The following is a 22,750-nucleotide window of genomic DNA, read 5'->3' as shown; positions in this document are numbered from 1 at the left end:
GTGATTCGCTTTAATTACAATGATTTGAAGCTTTATATGGAAAATATATTAATTTGTTGGTTCGACGTATAAACGCTAACTAAATATACCAATACTGTTTCAATTTAAATGCAATTCTTGAAAGTAATGCGATATGTAACCAAAAGTATTTTATATGACGTTAAAAAGAATATTCAAAAATGTGAACGTAGGAGACTTTAAAAAAATTCGAACGAAAATGTTAATCACTGTCAGACACTATTATTTCGAATCCTCTTTCACCCGGCTCTAACAAAAAATTTTGTGATAAAAGGATTTCAAAAGAGAATCTGCCCCAGCAATGTTCGAAAATACGGTCTATTACCACACTCATCAGTATAATAAAGTCACATCGTAAAAGCCATCGTCGCCGTACGAGACTGAAATCAGCGAAATCTGCTGGCTCCCTCATTTCTGCACTTCCTCGCACATGGTGGATATGCTTCTCGTCGCGTCTTGTACATCATCGAGTGGCCTTCGTTTTCCTCTCCTGGGGTTCCTTTTTTTCTCATTTTTTTACTGCATATTTTTCTGGGCGTTTTATTCTGTCTAGTCCCTTGTCTTCTCTTGCTCTTCCACGCGACATCTGCATTGTTTTACGCATCTGTGCAAAGCGTGTGTGTGTGGGTGTGTGTGTGTGTGTATATATGTGTATATCCTAGCTGAAAACTCTTCGATCGCGTGGGAAGTCGTAAACTAGGATTGCACGCCAAGCATGAAAAAGTGCTGCACACACGTATGCTGTATCTTTTTTCTAGAAAACGAGTTTCGGGTCACGAATACCTTATTTTTTTTTTTTATAGAATTTTTTCCGTACTCTCTCGTTCGAAACTTAAGGTTGAACTTTTACAGCTGCGTTCAGCTTTTCAAATGGATGTGTATCGAAGATGCCTCAACGGGAAGTAACTACGTATCCGTTTTATTTTGGATATAATGTTTGTTAAAAAAAGTATGAAAATCTCTTGTTACTTCACACACTAGGCCAAGGAAACCAGTCAGCAAAAGCATACATTTGTATCTCAGCGTCTCTCCAATTCGTTCTCCCCTTTCTTTTGCTGCGCGCCTAAAACATACTTACACGAACGCACAATGGGAAAAGGGAACTCGATAGAAATAAGTAGAAAGTTTGCACAGCGACATGAAGCAGCCGCGCGCAGTAGAATAGGGGGAATGAGGCATTAATAAGGGCTCGTTAATGGAGATTTCGCGGCGGATTAAAGTACTCCGGGGAAGTCCTTCCCTCGAGCGCTATATATAGACGGAGTAATGCACCATCAGGTTTTTGTGTAAACAGAAAGTGCATTCGATTTTCATGCTGCGTAAAGTTTGCGTTATGACAACTTGTTCTCGGTCGTTCCTTTGCAGTTGTCTCGTTACTGCGAGCTCAGATTGCGCCGTTCACGTTGCTCGCTGCTAGTCATCACGCTAAATACAAATGGAAAGGTTTTCATTTTAGAAATGAAAAAAAATTACACTGTCCGCACCTTCTGTAAAATCAAATATTGAATAAAAATCGAACTAGCGAATTTATATTTTGTGTCTCGAAAAAGAATACGCATACTCCGGAATAAGAAAAATTAGTGAACACGTCAGCCGCACACTCGACCAAAACAAATCAAACGCCAACGAGAAGTACTTGGGCGCATAAACAAGCGAAAGAGTCGTCCGACGTTTTATAGGCAATTTTTACGTTTACTCACGCGCGCTGCGGGCGGAGCGAGGTTTTCCGATGAGCTTTTCCCAATGAGCAGAGAGTGCTACTTGACTTTTCCTCCGGCGCCAAGTAGCGAGAAAAGTAGGCCGCTATACGAGTGCTGTGTGTACATGTATGTATATATACATGTATGTCGGATTGAAAGCCTTCAGGTCCTTTTATATCGAATGCTTGTAAAACGCGGCGGTTTCTTTTTTCTCACTCGCACGCCAAAAATTTATTTGAAAGTTGATAAAATTAATTGATTTGTGCAAAATAGAATGGCCTGCTTATGAACTGATAATAGCTTGGAATAAACGAAGTGCCGATATCCGCATCGCAAGTCAATATCCGATGGGACCTTTCTTCGCAGTGGAAATTGTTAATGCAATAGGTTGTTATCGATGCAGGCAGCAGTCGAGCAATCGATATGTCTAGACCCATAAAACGAAGAAATATTTCATGAATTTTCCCAGTAATGAAAATTTCGTTTGCCTCACCGAGCAAGACGGAATTTAAATAATTCCAGCTGCCAGAGAGTGTCGCCCGAGTAAATGTTGTTGATAAAGGGAAAACAAAAAGCTCGTTGGCAGTAAAAGGCAAAGCACCAAAAAGACCTAATCAAAGACAAGAGAGGGATATCGTGAGTCTCGCAAGGAACATTTCACGCCAAGTGATCCGAGAGAAGTCGACGACGACAACGACGACGACGACGACGGTTGAGCGAAAGTGCACCATATACACTGGCGACGTCGCGCCGCCGCCAACCACTGGTGATTATATGCTGCTATCGCTGCAAGCTAAACGAGCCGTGACTTTCTTCCATGTGTGGCTCTGTATTTGAGCTTTTGTTTCTTCACGGCGACAGCGACCACGACGACGATTGCTTTTTTGTTTTTCTTGATGTCCGTACTATCGGTCATTTGCTGTTTTGGATTCCTCTGAAGATTGAAAGGAGATTTTAATCAGCAAGAATATAATTTATCGCGAATTTTCCGTCCGGCGAATTTCCACTTAAATTTTACAATTTATCGTGCGATCTGCTTTTAGACATAAAGTTTCAAGTTTTCTGTGGAGGTTTGTAAAATTTTCTTCACTGCTTATACAAAAGAACATTTGGGAACTTATTTGGCCTTATTAGCATAATTCTGCCCTGATTTATAGGCACGTTATTTTGATTAGTTTACTTTGATGGCCATTACTCTGCGCTCATAGTAAAAAGGGCACATTTCCTTCAATGAAGAAAGTCAAAACGTATAACTCAAACTCAAATAAACCATAATATTAAACGAGAAGATGATTTTCCACTTTAGATTATGGTTACTTCAGTTTGAGATGGGTTTTGGTATACAAAATTTGGAATAACTTTCCTAATCGCCTCATGGAAATGAGTCGTCGAACAACAATATTAGTCAAATTAGCAACCGCATGGAACATTTCGAATTGAGGCTTGAGGAACAAGTTATCGAGCTCATAAAATTAAGAAAAACCGAAAAGAAATTTAGAAAGACGTTTAGAAAGGTTGTTACTACAGAGAGAATTCCGGAACAAAGATCTTCGGCAAAAGCCTACGATAACGATTTCGTAGCAAAAATCGTTGTTCCAAGCAAAGCGCATAACCGAAGGAATGATGAAAGGCTCGACTGAAAAATGCAAGCGTTACACGCGTTTACTCGGGGCTTAAATAACCAAACATGGAGCGCTTCCACATGGATAGTAGTATATTATTTTCCCGCCCGTACATCCGCGCGCTTCTGTTATTTCGACCGCGTGAAACTTTAAAATCCTTTGCCTCCCATCCCCCTCCCCTCTTTTCCGTTCCGCTTTTGTGCGCGAATCGCGAAAATAATATCTCGCGGGCGTGCGCACCACGTGAAATTACAAGAAGCCTGCTGGCTGCTGGCTGCCGCTGCGTCGAATGACGAACTGGCTGAAAATACATTGTGTGTACGGAGGGAGGTGCGCGCGAAATTTATGCGTCCTGTTGCTCTTGAGAAAGACGACGCTCTTGTTGATAAGAGAGCAACCGTAGCAGGAACCTTGATAATCATATTTCGAGGGCTGTTTATTTTTGAAATACACCCGGCCGACATACTTTCAGGTCTTATGTATATTTGCGTTACACGGCGTGAATTTTGATTCGCTTGTTATGATTAATCAAAGGCGAATAAAGGGCATTTCCAACCCTACCTCGATAATTTACAGTGCTCTACACTTGATAACTCTCTCTTTAAAAACGATAAACTTTTCCTTTGCCGTCTCGCAAGAGTGGATCGAACTTGTCAATCGAAACTCTGATCAATGATCAATCACGATCGGAAGGAAATCAACGGTACGATAAAAGGCACGGCTTCGGTTATACACTAGGAACAAAGTCCACTCAGTGGAAATCACAACTCTCTAACGAAAACCAAATCATAAACTAAGCCACGAGAATCGTTAAAAAAATCCTTGCGAGGCTATACAAAGAGTTAAAAATTTTTTCAATAAAAAAAAATACAAAAAAAAGAATATAACGGAGAAAGAAAGAAAGTCGGAACATTCAAATCGGCTTTTCCGTATGTACACCTCGTCCTCTCGGTAAAAGTTCTTAATATTTGCCATGCTTTCAAGGCTTAATTAACGCTTTACCGACTCGATGAAAATAAATGCCGCTGGGAGATCTCGCTCTCTTGTTTGCCGAAGAGTCTGGAGCTTTTCGATGGATGAGAGCAATTTTCCCTCCAGTTTGCCTTCTTTGCTGTGGTCAGTCTATACTATGCCTGCTTTTTTTTTTCAACCGCGGATTTATCTCTCGTATCGCTTGACACTCGGCAAACATACCACAGTCGAGTCGCAAGTCATACTCTGACTTCTCTACGCTTGTTTTTGCTATATTTTCTTCGCTTTTCGATACTTTTTTTTAGGTCATGTAACGTAAGCCACATCTTTTCTCTCTAACGTTTGTTATTCTTTCCCGCGCCAATTTTTTTTACGCGCAAAAAGTTTGTCTGTCGAGCGTTTAACATCCAAACGATAAATCGAAAAGTTACCGAGTTATGAATTTACTATATTCACCCTTCCCTTTTCATCGCTACGAGAGTTCGGCGCGTAGAGATAACAAACTTTCGTCGGGTAGTTTTGCGAATGAGAAAAGTAACATTAATTACTTTTATCAACGAACAACCGTAACGATCGATCCTTCACGTCACGCGAAGGTCAAACGAGTTTTTCTCTTATTAATTAAAATTTCTGTCGTCTGTCATTCTTCTTTATCCGAGTGCGGCATTAACGCTCGAAAGTTCAGTCCTTCACGAATAATTGAATAAATTCGTCAGTAATATGTTCTGGCTGCGGAATAATTGGCGGCTCTGCCAGTTAATTGAAAGTTAATCAACGCGCGGCTTTTGAAATTCTGCAATGTCAAAGTGACCTAGATTACGAATTGTCCCTTTTCGTTTAAAATCTTTTCACTGTGGCTTTTTACGAGATGGCTTTATAATAGTGTTTATATTGCTTAATTTACGTGACTGAAAAAAGTTCCGCAACCTGAAATTTTCACTGTCCATTTGACACATATCTACTTGAGACTGGGAAAAAACACAGTTACTTACTCAAGCGTGCGGGAAAAAAGAAAAAAAAAAGGAGTCACGAAGTCGTGAATAAGATAGAGCCGACTCTAATGTAGAGCACGCGACTAAAGACGCGCATAATACTATCCCAAGCAACAACAGCAGCTGTCTCTCGCAAGCGCGCGCGCAAATTAGAATTTACAAGTTTCCTCTCGCGCGCGTTTGACGCTGCGGGACTTTGAAAGTTACCTGGCGTAATAAAAGCTCTCGGCGGCGCGAGAGAAGCTCGTTAAGATGATCCAAGCGAAATCCTTACTTTACCTTCTGTTTTTTTGCCTCTCTCCTCTCTCTCGCTCTTTCTCTCTCTAACCGAGAATCCGGCCGGCTTTGTTCGCCTTCAGCTTGCGCATGTAGATCGTGAAACACTTTTTTTTCACTTTTATAGTCTCGTTAAAGGTGTATCAAATCCATTAATCGCTATGCGAACGTTTCGAATGAAAAATTTGATCGTCCAAAATGGCACTGCCGTAGCTTGTTTCGACGACTGACTCCGCACGTTGCGTAAATCAAATTCAATCCCGATCATTTGAAATGTAGAATTACTCGCGGACACGCGAAATAAAGAAAAATATCAATATCGCGTATTGCCATTTCCTACAATCCAACAACTCTATTACTACGGGGATACGAATAGTACATATTAAACGCGCTCGCTCACAATTGCGCAAATAATGAATCCATCGCGGAAAAAAAAAACATAGAACAAACGCCCAAAGCATTAATAGCGCGAAAGAGAAGAATACGAAAATAGAGACGTTAAATTCCAGACAAAACCATTCGTTTGCTCGTCGAAGCCAATATTACCTGCAGGGAACACTCGAAAGGAAATTTCTCCCCACGGCTAAAACGCGCAGAAGGGTCTTTTTTTAACAAGACACCGCTTGCGATCCGAACTATTGCTCATGTTCCGTCGGAGATAGAAAAAAGGAATATATGATTTCTTTTACCCTCTCTTTCTCTCTCTCTCTTTCTCTTTTAATTGCTGCCGTGGGGAAGGTATTTTTTATCTTTGCCAATCACGAGGAATGCATTTTTTATATAGTTTCCGCTACGTGAGGGCTGTGCGTCCACCAATTCGAGTTTGGTTTTTCCACCAAGGTTGCGTTCGATTTTCATCCGTTAACGACGACGATAATTTGTTTTTCTTTTCCAACGCGGAGATCGAATCCGAGAGCTCTAGCGCAAATGACAAATGCCGTAATGCCATATAACTCGCGAGGGCACTCGAAAAACACTCCTAAACTAGCAATACGATAAAACCTTATGAAGCCTTGTCAATTAGTCAAAGCAACGTCAAAGCGATCTTCGGCAACTCCGCAGCGTGGAGTGTGTATTTCCCGTTGTATATACGTCACGCTGTACGCTAATCCATCGGATCCATCGATTCCACTATGAATGCTTGGGTATTTAACCTTTTGATTGCTTCGAATGGTTGTTTGTTATTAGAAAGTGATTTCGTCGTTTACGTACTTTATATCGCTCGCGTGTTTTGAGATGTACAACCGAGAGAATACTTTATCTTTGTAAGATTCTACTAATGCTCAAACAATGAACCGACAGATGTGAATAAGGGCAATTAAGAGTGTCAGAGCTGTGTATTTTTCATTTCTTATGCTGCAGTTATTGTGAGCATGTAGTGTCGTTCACGCTCGATCGCAGATATTAATGAAGCTACTGTGATTAATTCATACCTATGTTCGTGGGTATTTCGGTTATAATGGTGTGTATATGTATGTGTATGTGTGTGTGTGTGTATATATATATATATATATATATATATATATATATATATATATATATATATATATATATCTAATCGAATAATTTCGAATGATCATAAGCGAATTAAATACCTACGAAACTCTGGTATTACTTCGAGAGTTTTCAATATATGAATGTAGATATGTCCGTGGATGAGATTCAAATCGAAAAGTTTATTGATTGTGATGAAAACGTGATTCATAACGTAAATCTAATATTTTCCGTATCGTTTCAGAATAAAAAAAAAGTTTAATGAAGTTGTTCTCGAATGAGTTTTGCGTGAAAATTTCGATGCTTCATCAGTGAGCAAATTTTTCTGAGCGTAAGCATTCGTCTCAATATCTCTCTCTCTCTCTCTCCTCTCTCTATCCATACACATCGGATTAACCCAATTTCCGTCTCTCTGGCATTCTCGCGTACGCCTTGCTCGCAACGAATATAAGCGCAACTTAACGAACTTTTGTAAGGACGAAATTCGTTTATTTTACGAATGACTCTCGGAAGGATATGTTGGAGATAATCAACGACTTGCATATTTATCACGCGAGGAAATATTTCCTCTTGTACCCTGCCAAGTTGAAATAAACGCTTTGGATTCAGTGGTAAAGAAATGGCAGCTAAGAAGACTGTTGGCGAGCGTGCAAAAAATAATGGTGTCAATTAATTATACGGTAATGAAACCGCAACTCAAGCATTGGCAATCCACCAAAATGGAAAAAGTGAGAGTTAAGTTTAAAGTATCAATAGTGTTAAGTTAGATGAAGGCGTTAATGAGCTGCGGCGAGTCGCATTTGATTGACGGACCGCCTTTGCTGGGTAGAAAGGTTGACGGAACTTGCTTGCTGGATTATAGTAAAGTTAGGCTGCCACGGATTAGCAAGGCTTAACAAGACACGTATTGATGAGCGTAAATCGAATTTTCTTGGCTCCTCTCTCTCTCTCTCTCTCTCTCTGCTACTGCAACTGACGCATATAACAGAACTTTCAGCGCATGCAGGTGTTTTGAGTTTCTCGAGTTTCGCGAACAGGAAGCTGATTGACTTTGGATGCTTATCGATGAAAACGTGCTCTGCAATACATGTAACGTCGTGTATAAAGGATTAGCTTGTTCTTGGAAGTATTACAGGGCCTAACAGGATGCAAGTTTTAAAGTATTTTATTGCGCTGCTTGTGCTAGAATCTCTTGCATAAAACTTCCTGCGAAAACGTAACCGTTGCTAAAAATCAAAACAAAAAAGGAAAAAAATGCTAAACGTAGTCCACGGTCGTCTCGCTATTTGAACGTGCACATTCCGCAGTGCGTATAGCTTGATTAACTTGACAATGAACACTTGGCATATCGCGCAGCTATCAAATCAAATATTCAAGCGCGCGCGCGCGAGCATGCGAGTGGAACGTTGATTAAAGCGGCTGAATCGTCAATTTCAACTAATGAAATGCTTCCGAATACTGCGAGCTTTAAAAAAAACCGTAGCAGCGGCAACGAGCGAGAAACGTTGCGACAGTCATTACGCCAGATGAATTCCGAAACAATTGATAACGAACTTGGGATTGTCCCGATCGCGCGGTAATAATGAGCTTTTGAAATGATCCGTAAAAGCGGAAAAGCAGCTTATGCGTTCGTATTTAGTGGGCAAATTCTTAACGTCGAAGCCATATTCATTCGGCTGAATTGTTGATTTCATGCGCGCTGGAATTTGGCCTGATAAAACTCGAAAACACATCGATGCGTATCGCGATTACACGAAAAGAAAAAAGCCAAGCGAAACTTTGCGAGTAATAGACAGAAGCGAAACTAACGTTGCACTCGTCAGAAACAACAGTAGTCGACGCGAGGGAGTATACTGTGACAACTTCGGCTAGTCTGCAGTTTGGTCGTCGACAATCGTTGCTACCTCCCCCCTCCTCTCTCTCTCTCTCTCTTTTCCTTTGCAAGCTCCACTTGTAATTGCACGAGCCAAACAAAGCCAATGGCCTCGAATTTCGCCACAGACTCAGAGCAAGTCCTTTGTGTCGTGGGTCACTTGGTCTTGCACTTGCTATACCCCAGCTGCTGCTGCTGCATACGAGGGGATTCACTACACGAACCATACTGCACTCTCACTTACATAGTATCTACGCGATTGCGATTGGTAATAAAGTTTGCTTGTCGAGGAGAACATTCACCTTTGGTTCGCTGCTGTAGTTGCTTCGATGAGCAAATACAATATTTTTTTACTGAACGTTACGGACTGAAAAGCATTTCATGTTTTTTTTTTTTTCGGCGAGAGTAACTATTGAAACGAATAAAGCGGGAATGAAAATTCAGTGGCAAAAGAGCAAAAACGTCGTTTTGTGTACGCGACGGACAAAAGAAAATGTTGCAATGCATCCTGTTTTCGGAAGACAACTTTTCTCTCTGTCTCCCTCTCTTTCTCTCGCTTCTTTTTTTTTTGCGGGCGCGTTCGTATTGCATATATAGTTCGATGCATTGAATTTAATACGCGGTGCACTCCATCGAACCAAAAACTCGCTATTCGCGACAGGAGGAGAATGGCTATGACTAAAGTTTCAAACGATTTAGGGAAATGCATTTTTACGATTTACACGAACACACGCAAGGCCGCCTGTGTCGATTACGCCACCACCCTGTGCATTGTTTTCTAGCTAACCCACCTAGTTTTCAATTCGGCGATGTATAAATTGCACGGCTCGTTGCACGTTTTTATTGAGTGTGAATGACGATCGAGAGAAAAGTCCCCTGTGGCCATTCAAACTTTTCTCTCTTTCTCACTCTTTTTGTCGCCTACAAATGTGTGTATGTGCGGGCGCGATATTCACTCACCTCCGAGATAAATGAAGCTCGAGTTATTGTAGAAGTTGGTGATGATTGGCTTGATGTTTTCGAAAGTCATGGTACGTAGAGCATTGTCCCTCAAGTCGATTACGCCAATCATCGGCGCTCCAATTAGCGAGTTTGGCTCGAGAGTCGACAGTTTGTTCTCGCTCAGACGAAGCTTTTTCAGATGATATAGACCATTGAACGCCTTGTTAGCGATGAACTCAATTTGATTCTGATCGAGCTCGAGCTCTTGCAACTCGCGTAATTCACCGAAGGTGTTCTCTTTGATTTCGGCGATGAGATTGTTACGGAGATCAAGACGTTGCAGTTGATAAAGCCCGTTGAAACTGTCGGCTTTGAGGTTGACGATTTTGTTGCTGTTCAAATCCAACTCTTGCAGTGATGGCAAATGTTTGAAAGCCTTGTCGTGCAAGATGGAGATGTTGTTGTGACTTAGGAAGAGCTTTTGAAGGATTGGTACGTCGTAGAAGATGTCCCTGAATCAACAGATAATGTAATTAATTTGATCGAGCGTTATCATTGTTTTTAATTACTCTGAGCACTTCACCGTTCGTGTAATTAATTACTTGAAAATAATTTTCGATAAATTTTGAAAATAAAAAACTAGCACGAGAACCAAAAGAGTGAATAATCGGACTGACAGAACTGAATCAACCCCTTGGATATGTGTATAAACATTTAAATGAATTTGTTCAATACTAATGAATTTTTGATGAAATTTGGATTACAATGGGTTTTGAGATCGTTGAAACCAAATAAAGTACCATAAAATGCCCAAAATAACGACGTAAATGAAATTTCTGTAAAGGCTATTTTTGTGCTTTAGCTAAATTAATGCTCAGTTAAAATCGTATTATAATGATTGATAGATTATTCGCAGCAATGCACTAAGAAATAAGTAAAAATTTGTTAATTTCGAGCATACCTGCTGAGCTCAGAGATGTAGTTCTCGTCCAAATTGAGAATCGTCAGATTGGCAAGGCTCTCGAAGGCGTGCCACTTGAGCATGTTAATAGAATTCTTAGCGAGATTGATAGTGGCCACAGTTGGTAAGCTGGAGAATGCTTGACTTTCGATCGCGTCGAATTTGGCGTGCTGAAAGCTCACGGTATTGAGCGTCTTCAATTGCCTCAGCACCGCCGTCGGTATGTAAGTGATCGTGCCGTCGTTCTTCACGACAAAGTTCAATTTCCTGATGTACATCTGTGAATTGAAATGCGCCCAGATTGGATCGCTCAGCTCGAACCTGTTGAAGATCAGACAATTGGCCTCCTCGGCGCTTGCCAATTTGTTGTCGTTGCAGTAACAATAGAACGGCGAGTCCGCCTGCTCGATGTCGCACACGTTTATGTCTTTCTGCTCCTGCTTCGTGGGCTTCTTGCCGCGGCGATTCTTCATCGTCGCCGATTCGCCGATGCTCGTTGCCACGCTCAGCAAGAGAGCGCTCAGTAGTATCAAACGTGGCTTCAGTTTCGTCGACTTCATCGTCGTTCTGTAACAGACCAATGCGACAATCCTTTATTATCTTTCCTCGGTTGATTGAGTCGTACGCATTAACGAATTCTCCTGGACACACTGAAAGCTATTATTAAATTTGAACGAGGGTCGCTGATTTGGGATAGTCTGTCGCGTTTTACTAAAATAGACGTGTATCGATAAAAGCAACAGGTTCTGATGGCTCATCGAATATTCATTGCCGTAACGCTGTGTTCGCTTAATTTTTTTTCAACGATTAAACACTCCATCGAATTGATATCGATACTCAATATTTGACTAACATATCGTTGCGTCGTCGTAGTAATTCCAAATCTCTCTTCCGTTTAAATTTTTAAGTAAACATCCGCGTCTTATTTGGCGACCAGCCTTCTTCGAAAAAAAAAAATGGAAAGCTGAAAGGCAAAAAAGACTCGCAAAAAGGTCAAAGCGTTCTTCACGGCGGAGTGGCTATAGAGTCTCATCTCGCCACTCTTTTTTCTCGCCGAGAGAGAAAGAGAGAGAAAAATAGGTTCAAAAACCGAGACAAAGATATACTCGTGCTCGTGCACGTACGTACGTCCATGCGCATAAAATCTACTTTGGCTCCGTGAACTGCAAAAATAAAGCTCGCGGCGGCGGCGTCGAGATAAAGAACACTTGACTCGGCGCTTAAAGGCTTTCACTTTTAGCGCTCTCGCGCACACAAAGAGCGAGACTCGCGCGCGCATCATCTGTACGGGAAATGCTCTCTCTCTCTCTTTTTCCAGTCTGGTCATCACTGATACATGCTTCAGCGATCCAGAAAAAAAAACAATCTGTGCAGCCAAGTCCTTCCAAGGCTGTTGTTACTTGTGCTAATGCTTTGCATCAGCGAGGGGGAGATAAAGTGTGGAGACAGGGATAAAAGGAACCACAGCTGCATGATGACGAAAGCACATCGGATTGCGATAGCCTGAGAGTTATGAGCGGGAAATGGCTGCTGATACGCTGGCTCGTCCTGATATACCCAAGCTTCAAACATATCTCTCTCTCTCTCTCTCTCTCTCTCTCTCTCTCTCTCTCTCTCTCTCTCTCTCTTTCACGGCAGTTTTCTTGCGCGTAAATGGCCAATTCCGCAGAAAAAAACACGCATCACGATCGCTCCGTTTTCTTTCGAATGTTTAAATACCGCTCTCAATAAATTTATCTAACTTATAAATTTGATGGTATTCGATTTTTTTTGTTCGATCTGGTGTCACCCGTACAAAAATAATTTAGCTACCGATCGCGTAAATTTGTGGGCACAAGAACTTTCAGGTTCTATATCAGTAAAATAGATGAAAAAGAAAGCATTGAAAAATCAAGAGCCTGTGCCCAATTTGAAAGCTTTCGAAAACCACGCCCGAATTAACGAATTTCGTACAGGACCCACCGTATAAGAAAAATCCGCAAGTTTGATAACCCTCCAAGGTGTCCGTAAGCTGTGCAAACATTCGAGCGAGCTATATATCAGGGAAATAATTCACGACATAAAAGCGAGAAGAACCGATGTTGACTGAGGGAGAAGGATTTGACGAGGAATATACTCGAGAGCTCGGCGAAAGGGTCGCGCGCGAAGAAGAGAAGAGAGAGAGAGAGAGAGAGAGAGAGAGAGAGAGAGAGAGAGAGAGAGAGAGAGAGAGAGAGAGAGAGAAAGAGAGAGAGAGAGAAAAGAGTGTCAAAGAAGATAAAAAACAAAAAGAAAGTGGCACGAGGGAGCCGCGAGGAAAATAAAGAACAGGGTTATGCTTCTCGGTCTCTTTTTTGCTTCTTCCAGTCGCCGAAAAAGGACCTTTGAAAAATTATGCTGCCGAGTGGAAAGAGTTGCATAATACTGGCCAGGCGTTACTCGAACGTGTCTTTATACTTTTATTTTTTGAATTCAGCCAGCTCCTCGTGTGGAAGATGGTATATAAGACGGCTTCGCGCTTGAATCTTCTTTTTTACTTATTCGGCCTTTTCCTTTTCTTTCCTTTCAGCGTCACAACTATGAAATACTCCGAATCGTTTGATTAATTTTTTTTCTTCATTATGTAAGGAATGCTAAATAATTCCAAAGTATCTTTTTTTTATTATATGTTTAAATAACAAAAAACTGCATTACTTATGAATTGAATACTATTGAACGGCAAAAAAAGTTGCATTATTTGAGAAACTTCTGAACTCACGCAATTTATCAATGATTTAATCATTGCAAGGTATATTTTCTTAAAATGAGAAAATTTTTTAAAGAAATGTAAGGCATTTTTCGTAGTAAGCTTAATGTTAACAAAAAGCTTCAGATTGCGTAATTGACACGTGTATACAGGGTACAACGAGGAAGTTTCAACAAATTGTAAAGCACTGCACTCATTGAACAATAGCTAGTCGTTAAAAAGTAAACTTAGACTCATAACCTGTCAACATTAACAACTTCCGCTCTCATAATGTTGCAAGTACCATAGAAAACAGGCGCATGAGCCCAGCATTATCATGCAGGTTGCAAACAACGATAACAAACTTCGTTCTCCCCTCTCCCCTCTTACACTGCGCCTCTCAAAACAATCGGTCGCACAGTTCCATCTCGATGACAAACTCGAACTCGCGTGCAAACACTCGATTCCAGTTTCAATTGCACGCTCCCCTGCCACTACAAACTTGAGCGCGTTCCCCTATCCTATTGGAAATTCGTCGCGAGATTTCGCGTTGCCAATTAAAAATTTCTCAGTGCATCCATGTTTTTTTTTCGTTGCTCCGGCTGTCTGTCGTCAATTGCTTTAGGGATACACTGCGTGTTCGATGCATCCTTTTTTCCCGCCATGCCTTTTTTATTTCATACGGATGAACACGATGGATTCACCATTGTATTGTGTTTACTTGATACGGTCGACCAATTTTTTTTCGCTTTGTTTTTTTAATAGGCCGCATTTCGTTGAAGTTATTTTAGAAACCTATTTCATCGTCAGTTGGTTTTATCTTTATCAACGAAACTATTTCGAAGAAAATCTAATACGACTTAGTCATTTATACAATTTTTGACAGATTTGTTTACACACATGACTGGTTCAATCAAATATTATCAGGCATGCACTCCGTAGGAGCGTCAAAGTGAACTATCGAGTGGAAAAGTTAGATGTGAATTTTAATTATCAGCAACGAAAATATTACTACATTTGACTCCCTTCAATTCAGAGTAATCAAGGTTTCATCGAAAACGATGGAGGTGCAAAATTACCACGGATACCCGTTGCACTCTGATGATGCATGCACAGACTCCGCATGACTGGCGCCAGTATATTTGCTCACACGATTTTGTTTGCCCTAAGCTCTGGGGTTCGTGTATTTGCGAGCCATTAAAACTTTATCGAGGGACGAGCGCAAGGAGTATGACGATGATGAAGAGTACGAGCACCGTGATAAAAAAGAGAAACGTAAAGTGTACGTCGTTGCTGACTTGGTTTTTCTCTTCTCTGTTCGCAGTGATTCAAAGTTTCTTTTATGATTACACTACAAGGATTTGCGCTTTCCAATACGTCATGTTTTATTGGATTTACATAGGTATACTGAGATGATCTATCGTAGTTAGAAGATTTTATTTTAGCTTTATTGTAAAAATAAATTTTAAAAGGATAGATATTGTTGGAAAAAAACAACCGTTTTTGTCGCTCTAATAAATATTTCTTTTGATTATTTAATGATAAAACAATTGCCGAAATCAGTCATGACTATATGTTCTAGATACTATTTACAATTGCAGTTTTCTTACTGCATAAAAATTATTGACAAATATATATTTTCTTTCTTTATATTAATGGGTACTTGAAAAGAAATTGCAATCACATGCAAAAATATTTAATTTTGCATTTTAATAGTGTAATATGCAACTAAATAAATCCAAATCACGAAGTTGTTAAACTTATTTGACTGATGATTATTTTAAAATACACTATACAATTAACTTACACGTAATTAGGAAAATTATGTAATCGCTTCATACGTGCGATTCGTGATTGCGTAAGTAATTCAAATATTTTCCATACTGAACAGATACTTTAATCTATAACGGAAATGTTCTATTTATCATGGCAATAATATGTCATTTTCCGAATGGGAATTCCGACAATTATCGTTAAAGGATCTAATCAGTGTTAAACAGTAAAAATTAAAATATTTGTATCGCTATTTTAAAACTTTTAAAGAAAAATTTCGTCGTGAAATACTTTTTACCTGAATGTACGCGGAATAAATTTTTTTAGTTAAAAGTTTCAAAATCTAAAATATACGCTCCACAAAATCATAGGAATATTGTGTGTGAGTGTGTGTGTGTGTATACCGTGAGGTGAGCGGAGCTCTTTTTCACTAAATTTATTTTTTCATAATTTAAAACTATTTGTTTTTTAATTGTCCAAATTCTTTTGTATCACATTCGAAAAACTAATTTTAAAATCGAAAAAAAAACGAATTTATTGAAAACATGTTTCACTTATGTCACAGAATAAACGCTAACGAAGAAAGTTAATGCTTAAAAAATATTTTCTAGTTCACTCTGAAGTTCAGAATCGTGCACAGCGTAAAATATTTTACGTAAATAAGATGATATATATAAACAATGATTATGTGGGGCGTATACATTATATTTGGAATTTTTTAGCTGAAAATATAAAAATTTATTCCGAGTACTTTAAGATAAAAAAATTTCACGACAATGTTGTTATTAGAAAGGATTCATCATACTAGCTAACAAAACTTTAAATGTTCACTGTTTAACACTGGTTGGTCTCTTATATTAAATGAATCTTTAAAGTATCAAAAAAACAGTTAATTATCTATTTAGTATTTTGAAAAAAACTGAGCCACGATCATCTTAAATCGTTCAAAATTTTAGATCTAATCGACTGAGTAAACAGACATTGCTATTCATCGGGTAATGATGTTCACGAACAATCAGATGTTTATTATTCGTTCGTTTGATTTGAGCTTATCCTTGTTTCGAATGTAATTTCCAAAATTTTGTGTATGAACGTAAGACTAATTAGTACAGTTGAGTGAATCTACGTCATCTGCACGACACCGCCAGTGAATGAAATCATGAATGAACAGTATTATCTTACTCTACGTACTCGAAGATATCAATTTACATTAAAAAGCAATAATCGGCATTTCTATGTGAAACATTTATGCGTGAAATGTCAAGTCTTCTTAGTGTTTCAATATTTACTTAACAGTATCAAAGACCATACATATATGTTTGTGAAAGAAAAGCGTATAAAAAAGAATGATATTCAGAATTAAGAAGCTTGTCAATTATTTGAGAGAGTGAGCAGCCGTCGAAGAACAGTCAGAGGTGGGTTATAATTTTTCTAGAAGTAATGATATTATAAATGATGGGTATACTACTGAAGTTATCATTTATTTTAATTTATTTTATAGATGAAACTATTATTCATAATATTTGCAGCCACTTTAGTTCTGGCACGTGCCGAAAGTAAGACGATTTTTTCGTACGAATAATATCAACGTAGAAAATTGATAAACTTTTAATATTCGATGTTTTTCGCAGAGAAAATTGTTTGCTATTGGGGAAGCTGGTCAACTTATCGACAAGGCGACGGTGGTTTCAGTACATCTACCATCAATCCAAAACTTTGCACGCATCTAATCTACTCTTTCGTCGGGATCTCAGCAAATGGTGTCGATGTCGTGAGTTTAGACTCAAACCTTGATTTCGCCGAGGGCGGTGGTAAAAACAATATAGCTCTGTTCAATCAACTCCGCGAGCAAAATCCAGAGCTGAAGACGTTGGTTGCCATCGGTGGCTGGAACGAAGGTTCCAGAAAATTCTCTGTAGCCGCATCAGATCCCGATAAACGTCGTGGATTCATTGAAAGTGCCGTCGCGTTCGTGAAAACATACGATTTCGATGGACTTGATGTTGATTGGGAATATCCCGCCCAACGCGATGGATCGCCTGCTGACAAGCAGAACTTCATTTTGCTGCTGGAAGAGCTCCGCGAGAGATTCGATCAAGAAGGCTTACTTCTGAGTGCCGCTGTTGCCGCACCAGAATCTTCAGCTTGCTTGTCTTACGATATTGCACAGATGTCAAAACACCTTGATTTCATCAACCTTATGACATACGATTTTCATACAGATTATTCGCAAACTGGCATGAACGCCGCTCTCTATCCAGCTTCATCGGAGACTGGATACGCTGCTAAACTTAATATTGTGAGTATCTCAGTAACAATCTTATATTTGTTCAAAACGACACTATCGCTTCGTTTACCATAAAGAAAAGAATAAAGTACAAATATTAACACTTTTATCGATTTTAGTTTATTATTATTTTTTTTTGTGATGTCAACCCTGCTCCTCTTGCAGGTTGGCAGAATGTTGCCTATGTATTTTGATTTAAACAAATAAAGCGTTATTGGTCCTTTATCATATAATCATTGATTTGCAGGATTCGATTATCAATTATTGGTTGTCTGAAGGCGCCCCCGCCGAAAAAATAATTTTAGGCGTTCCATTCTACGGAAAAAGCTTCACTCTTAGCAACCCACAATCAAACGGCTTAGGAGCACCTTCGTCGAAAGGAATTTCTGGACCATATACTAAACAACTTGGCATGCTAGGTTTCAACGAAATTTGCGAAAAATTATTGACGGAAAATTGGATCATTCAATTTGATGAAGAGCGCCGAGTCCCATATGCTTTTAATGATAATCAATGGATCAGTTACGACGATATTCAGTAAGTTGCATTATTGTGCCCAAAAATCCATTTGATTGACAACGTTTGGTACATTTTAAACGCTCATTTCAGATCTCTCAAAGAAAAGGCGGAATTCGTCAAGAAATACGATCTGGGAGGAGCGATGGTCTGGAGTATCGAGACCGATGATTTTCTTGGCAAATGCGGTGAAAAATTCCCTCTTTTGAAAACGCTCAACAGCGAACTTCGTAATGGAGAGGCTCCAGCAGTTAGCGTTTCACCTTCTAAAGTCAAGACACAGAAAAACCGACCGCAGCCATCGCACAAATCACCTCACCATCAGCCAAATTACCCTCATCGATATCCACCAAATTCTGCTAAATCAGAAAATTTTCAACAAGAAGATAACAATGGACAATTATGTCAAGAGGAGGGTTTTATGCGCGATCCAAATGATTGTAGCAAGTATTATTATTGCCAGTCATACAATGGTGCTTTCATTGAAAATCACTTTAATTGTCCAGGAGAGCTTCTTTTTGATAGTACAAATAGCATTTGTAATTGGCCGCAAATCGTTCAATGCTAATATTTCTATGTCACAAATCATATAAGTTCAGAATTATTTAAATAAAAAAAATATTAAAACTATCTAACTGTGTTATAAAAGAAATATTTATTTGTAGTTACTTGTGCAAATCTACAACAATATTTGTTACATCTTAATTTTTATTTTTTACTATCTTTTCAACGTTTACGTTTAAAAATCTAAACCCGATATATTTTCATCTATAAGTATCATGAAATTTAATTAAAAAATGTTAACTTTCTCAAATATATATCACTATAAATTTGTTGCATGTTTAATATATTTTTTTCAAAGTAATTGGATTACTATAATTCATAAGAAATATTTTTCTCACATTGGGTACATCAAGAACTGTTTTCCCGATTAAAAAAAAAATTCTAAATTAAAAAAATTATACTAAGAACAGAATAAATTTAAGAAATTTTTTGCCGAAAACACATTGTCATGACCATGATTTGAACTTAGGTTATTACGGCCACAACATAAAGTCCTAATTATTAGACAATCACAGCTACCGAAGAACAGTTTCTTCTTGGCCAACGGCAGCAGTTACGTGACCGGTACACGAGCACAAACGTTTTCTCGTTTTACTTCTGCATAGCTAAACTACATCGTGTTTACTCGCTGCAACGATCATACTTTCTCTAACTTTAGATTATTTTCAGCAATGGTAAGGTAAATTTCTGCTGGCTTATGCGACGGACTTGAGATTGTTTGGCACGGTTAGCTCATGTTGTCTTTACGTAATCGTGCGATCACTTCAGTCGCTTATTCGTATGAAGTTTAAGATGCTTCAATTTCATTCACTATTATTATAATCAGTGACTTTGTCGGCAAGTGTAATAATCTCCGATAGAGTTAAAGAGAGAAATGAAAAATACCAGGAATACGAGTATATAATAGTTCTTTAAAAACAACAATGAATTCAGTTTTTTCGCAAAAATTTACATAAAGCAAACACATAATTATTTAAGTAAATACTTTTTCATTAATATAATTTCCAAGTTAAGTTTAGTAGGTATTCGAAATGTTAATACATATTGAGAATAAGAGAGTAAGTTTCTTCTCGTCACAATCGCGGCTAAAAAATTTCCATTCTCAATATACCAAACAGAGCATTAGCAAGTCAGCTTCATTTTCCGCAATTTTGAAGTTCATTATTTCCTTAAATTATGCGAAACACGACGATTAAAAAATTCAATTTCCGATTTCTCACGCTAAACGTTTCGTTTATGAAATTCTTTGGAAGATTCGAAGCAAACTTTCGTCAGGAAGAAAAATGTTTCACAAGTATCGTACGCCTGTGCAGCTGAAATGGCACACTTCAAACCTACCATTGAATATTTTCGTCTGCCTCTTCCGCCAGAAAAAAGGTCATTCCGCACCAGCCTACTCGTCGGACAATACAGCACGCGGAATTTATGCAAATTGCAAAGGGGGTAAAGTAAAATAAGAATCTCTTATAGGAGAAAAAAGAGCTTTAGCCCCTTTCCAAATGCAGTACTTGGTTTCTCTCTCATACGCACACACGCACACGCACATAGTCTATAGTAGGGGCAGAATGAACAATGGCCGAGAGAGAGAGGAGTCGTTGGGATCGACTACGAACTTTTAAATGAAATTCCTTCAAAATATCTCGGAAGGAAAACGCCCATTAATTTTACTTGGGACAATCGAGAAGCTCTTCATCGATTATTGCAGTCATAAGGACTTCTCTCTCTCTCTCACTCCCTCCTTTCTATTTTCGTCATATTTTAGTCTGCAGAGTTTCCTCTCTATAGTTCGAGGATCGTCCATGGCAGAGAGAGAGAGAGAGAGAGAGAGAGAGATCGTGATTGTTTTGAGAGCCTCGTTTTGATGACTTAGGCCTTTATGGCCACATTGATTTTAGAACCCTTCTCCGCTTTGGTTTATTAGCTCGATTATGAAGTTTATTTGCTTTGGAAGTCCAATCGATTGCATAAGCTTTCTCTCACCAAAAAGAAAAAAAAAATACTTCGTTCGCTATGCGCGCAATTCTCTCCAAGTTCAAAGAATGAAAGCTTCTCTTGCCGCAAATACACATCAGAGTCTGGCTTGCATTTTGATAAGCCTCTAATTAAGGAGACTTATTGAAGGCAATCTACACGAGCTGCCGACTGCTGCCTTTTCTCTTTCACTCCCGTACACTTTAGGTAATCTATGTTGCAGCTGCACGAATATTGCAGTGTCTCTTGTGCACGCACAGCATACTTGCAAGCATATGACGATAAGCTTTGATTTGGATTTTCAAGCTTTCAGTCGGCCAACGAATAAATAAGTTTAATTGAATAGGCAAAGCAGGAAATACAAGTTATTTTTATCAAAGCAACGTCGACGTGTCCCGAATAAAATGTTGCTCTTTCCTTATTTTATTCCAGTCTCGCGATATCTACATCCATTTTAGCAACTGATCAGTCATTCACAAAATGTCAAACTTTTACATAACGCTATCGGAATGAATTTCGAAGATGGAAACTTTTATCCGATCACATTGCTAATTTATTGTTAGTAAGATTTTTTTGTTCCCAAGACGAATTATTGCGTGCCAATAAGTTTAATTAAAGCTGCAAAAAAAATGTACTGAAAAGTGCTCACGAGCAGGAAGAATAATTGAAAAATTTACATGAAGCTTCCTGGTGCTTTTCAATCATACGGCGACTATGACGATGAGAGTGAATTAATTATCACCTTTTTCTCTTTGCTATGTAGCCATGAAATTTTCCAAGCAATCAAAAATTCCAAAATTTAACGTGACTTCGAAATATAATTTAAAGAAAAAGGTAGAGTGACAATCTCGTCAAATGACAGTGAACAACACCTCGCGAAAATCACGCGCACACCAACAAAGTAACAGTCCACCCTCGTTTTCATATATAGACCTTAAACAGCATTAATACCTATAATCAAGCTCACGAAGGAGGACGAGAAAGCCAAGATTTCCCCCGCATTTACGTACTCCATTTACAGTCCAATTAATAGCCGTCTCATTAGTAAACCAAAGCACCTCCTCCAAATTAGAGAGCCAAGTCTTAAAAAATGGAGATTCGTTGTATGCGATAATGAAAGCGCAAACCGATACTGTGTTGACATTGAATTTAATACATCAAAAATCTGCGCGCAGCAAGTTCCGTGCTACTGGGTACTTTAATCTCCCCTCCAGCAAACGATTACGAGTATATTTAGCACGGACACGCACTTGAAGGAGAACGGCTTTCTATGGGTGGGATGAGCGAATGTTTGAAAGCACGCGAGATGTGTGTGTGTGTGTGTGTTTGTGTGCGCGCGCTTGCGCATGTGATATAGGAAGACGTATGGATGAATAGGAAGAGAACTTGAGCACTCTGGCTTGCGTTATGAGCTCGCCAAGATAACAATAATCTAAAGTTTTGGTTTTATAAGAAGAAAATTAGTTCATAGCAATTATCTTAAGACCTCGCCGATTAGGGAAAACGCTATTTATTATTCAATGACACTAAAAGTTCAACTCGTCAAAACTGTCGAGGAGGAAAAGTAGGATAATTACGACTTGAAAGTATAGGGCTCAAGAAAATTATAGTTAAGATGGCGGTAAGAAGTAAGTCAAATTGAGAAGAGGAAACGGGCTTCCAATTATGCGACACGTTAATTTTTAATCACAAAACTCCGAACAATCGTAATGCCGACATGAAAGAAAAGAAAAAAAGCGCACATCGCGTGTAAGAAAAAAAAAAAGAACACGCGCAACGTGCTGATTCACGTTAACGTTCCCTTCTTCGCTTGCACGGATTACATTATTTTTAATTGCTCCGCTCTTACCCCCTGCTCGTGGTCGAATAACAAGAGCCACGAGTCAGACGTCGTGTGAGATATTTCAAGGGTGAGGAAAGTTCCTTTTTTTACGAAGGTCGAGTGTTTGATTATGAGATTAATGCTTGATGTATGGGTTCGTTCATTGAGTAAAAGACCGTGGGATTTTTTTTGATGTAGTTACGATTTGAAACGTGTTCAGCTGCTGTAATTGGGGAGTGTAAGGATCATTACATACACTTTCG

At 39.0% G+C, this 22,750-nt stretch overlaps 1 protein-coding gene across 3 annotated transcripts in view; it reads right to left on the bottom strand.

The window, feature by feature from the left end:
* Positions 1-22,750, bottom strand: part of LOC131667836 (connectin) — a 222,997-nt gene that overhangs the window by 29,450 nt on the left and 170,797 nt on the right. For all 3 annotated transcript variants that reach the window (XM_058941552.1, XM_058941551.1, XM_058941550.1), the window contains exons 2-3: positions 10,851-11,417; positions 9,908-10,401 (exon numbers count right to left, since the gene is read on the bottom strand). In XM_058941552.1, coding sequence (XP_058797535.1) covers positions 9,908-10,401; positions 10,851-11,410 — 1,054 coding nt within the window. In that variant the 5' untranslated portion in view covers positions 11,411-11,417. The remainder of the gene's footprint in view (positions 1-9,907; positions 10,402-10,850; positions 11,418-22,750) is intronic.

Source organism: Phymastichus coffea, unplaced genomic scaffold, assembly GCF_024137745.1.
Source record: "Phymastichus coffea isolate CEN01 unplaced genomic scaffold, Cenicafe_Pcof_1.1 PCOF00071, whole genome shotgun sequence".
NCBI classification, from domain to species: domain Eukaryota; kingdom Metazoa; phylum Arthropoda; class Insecta; order Hymenoptera; family Eulophidae; genus Phymastichus; species Phymastichus coffea.
Note: the sequence above shows the minus strand (reverse complement) of the source record. Positions and strands in the feature narration are given on the sequence as shown.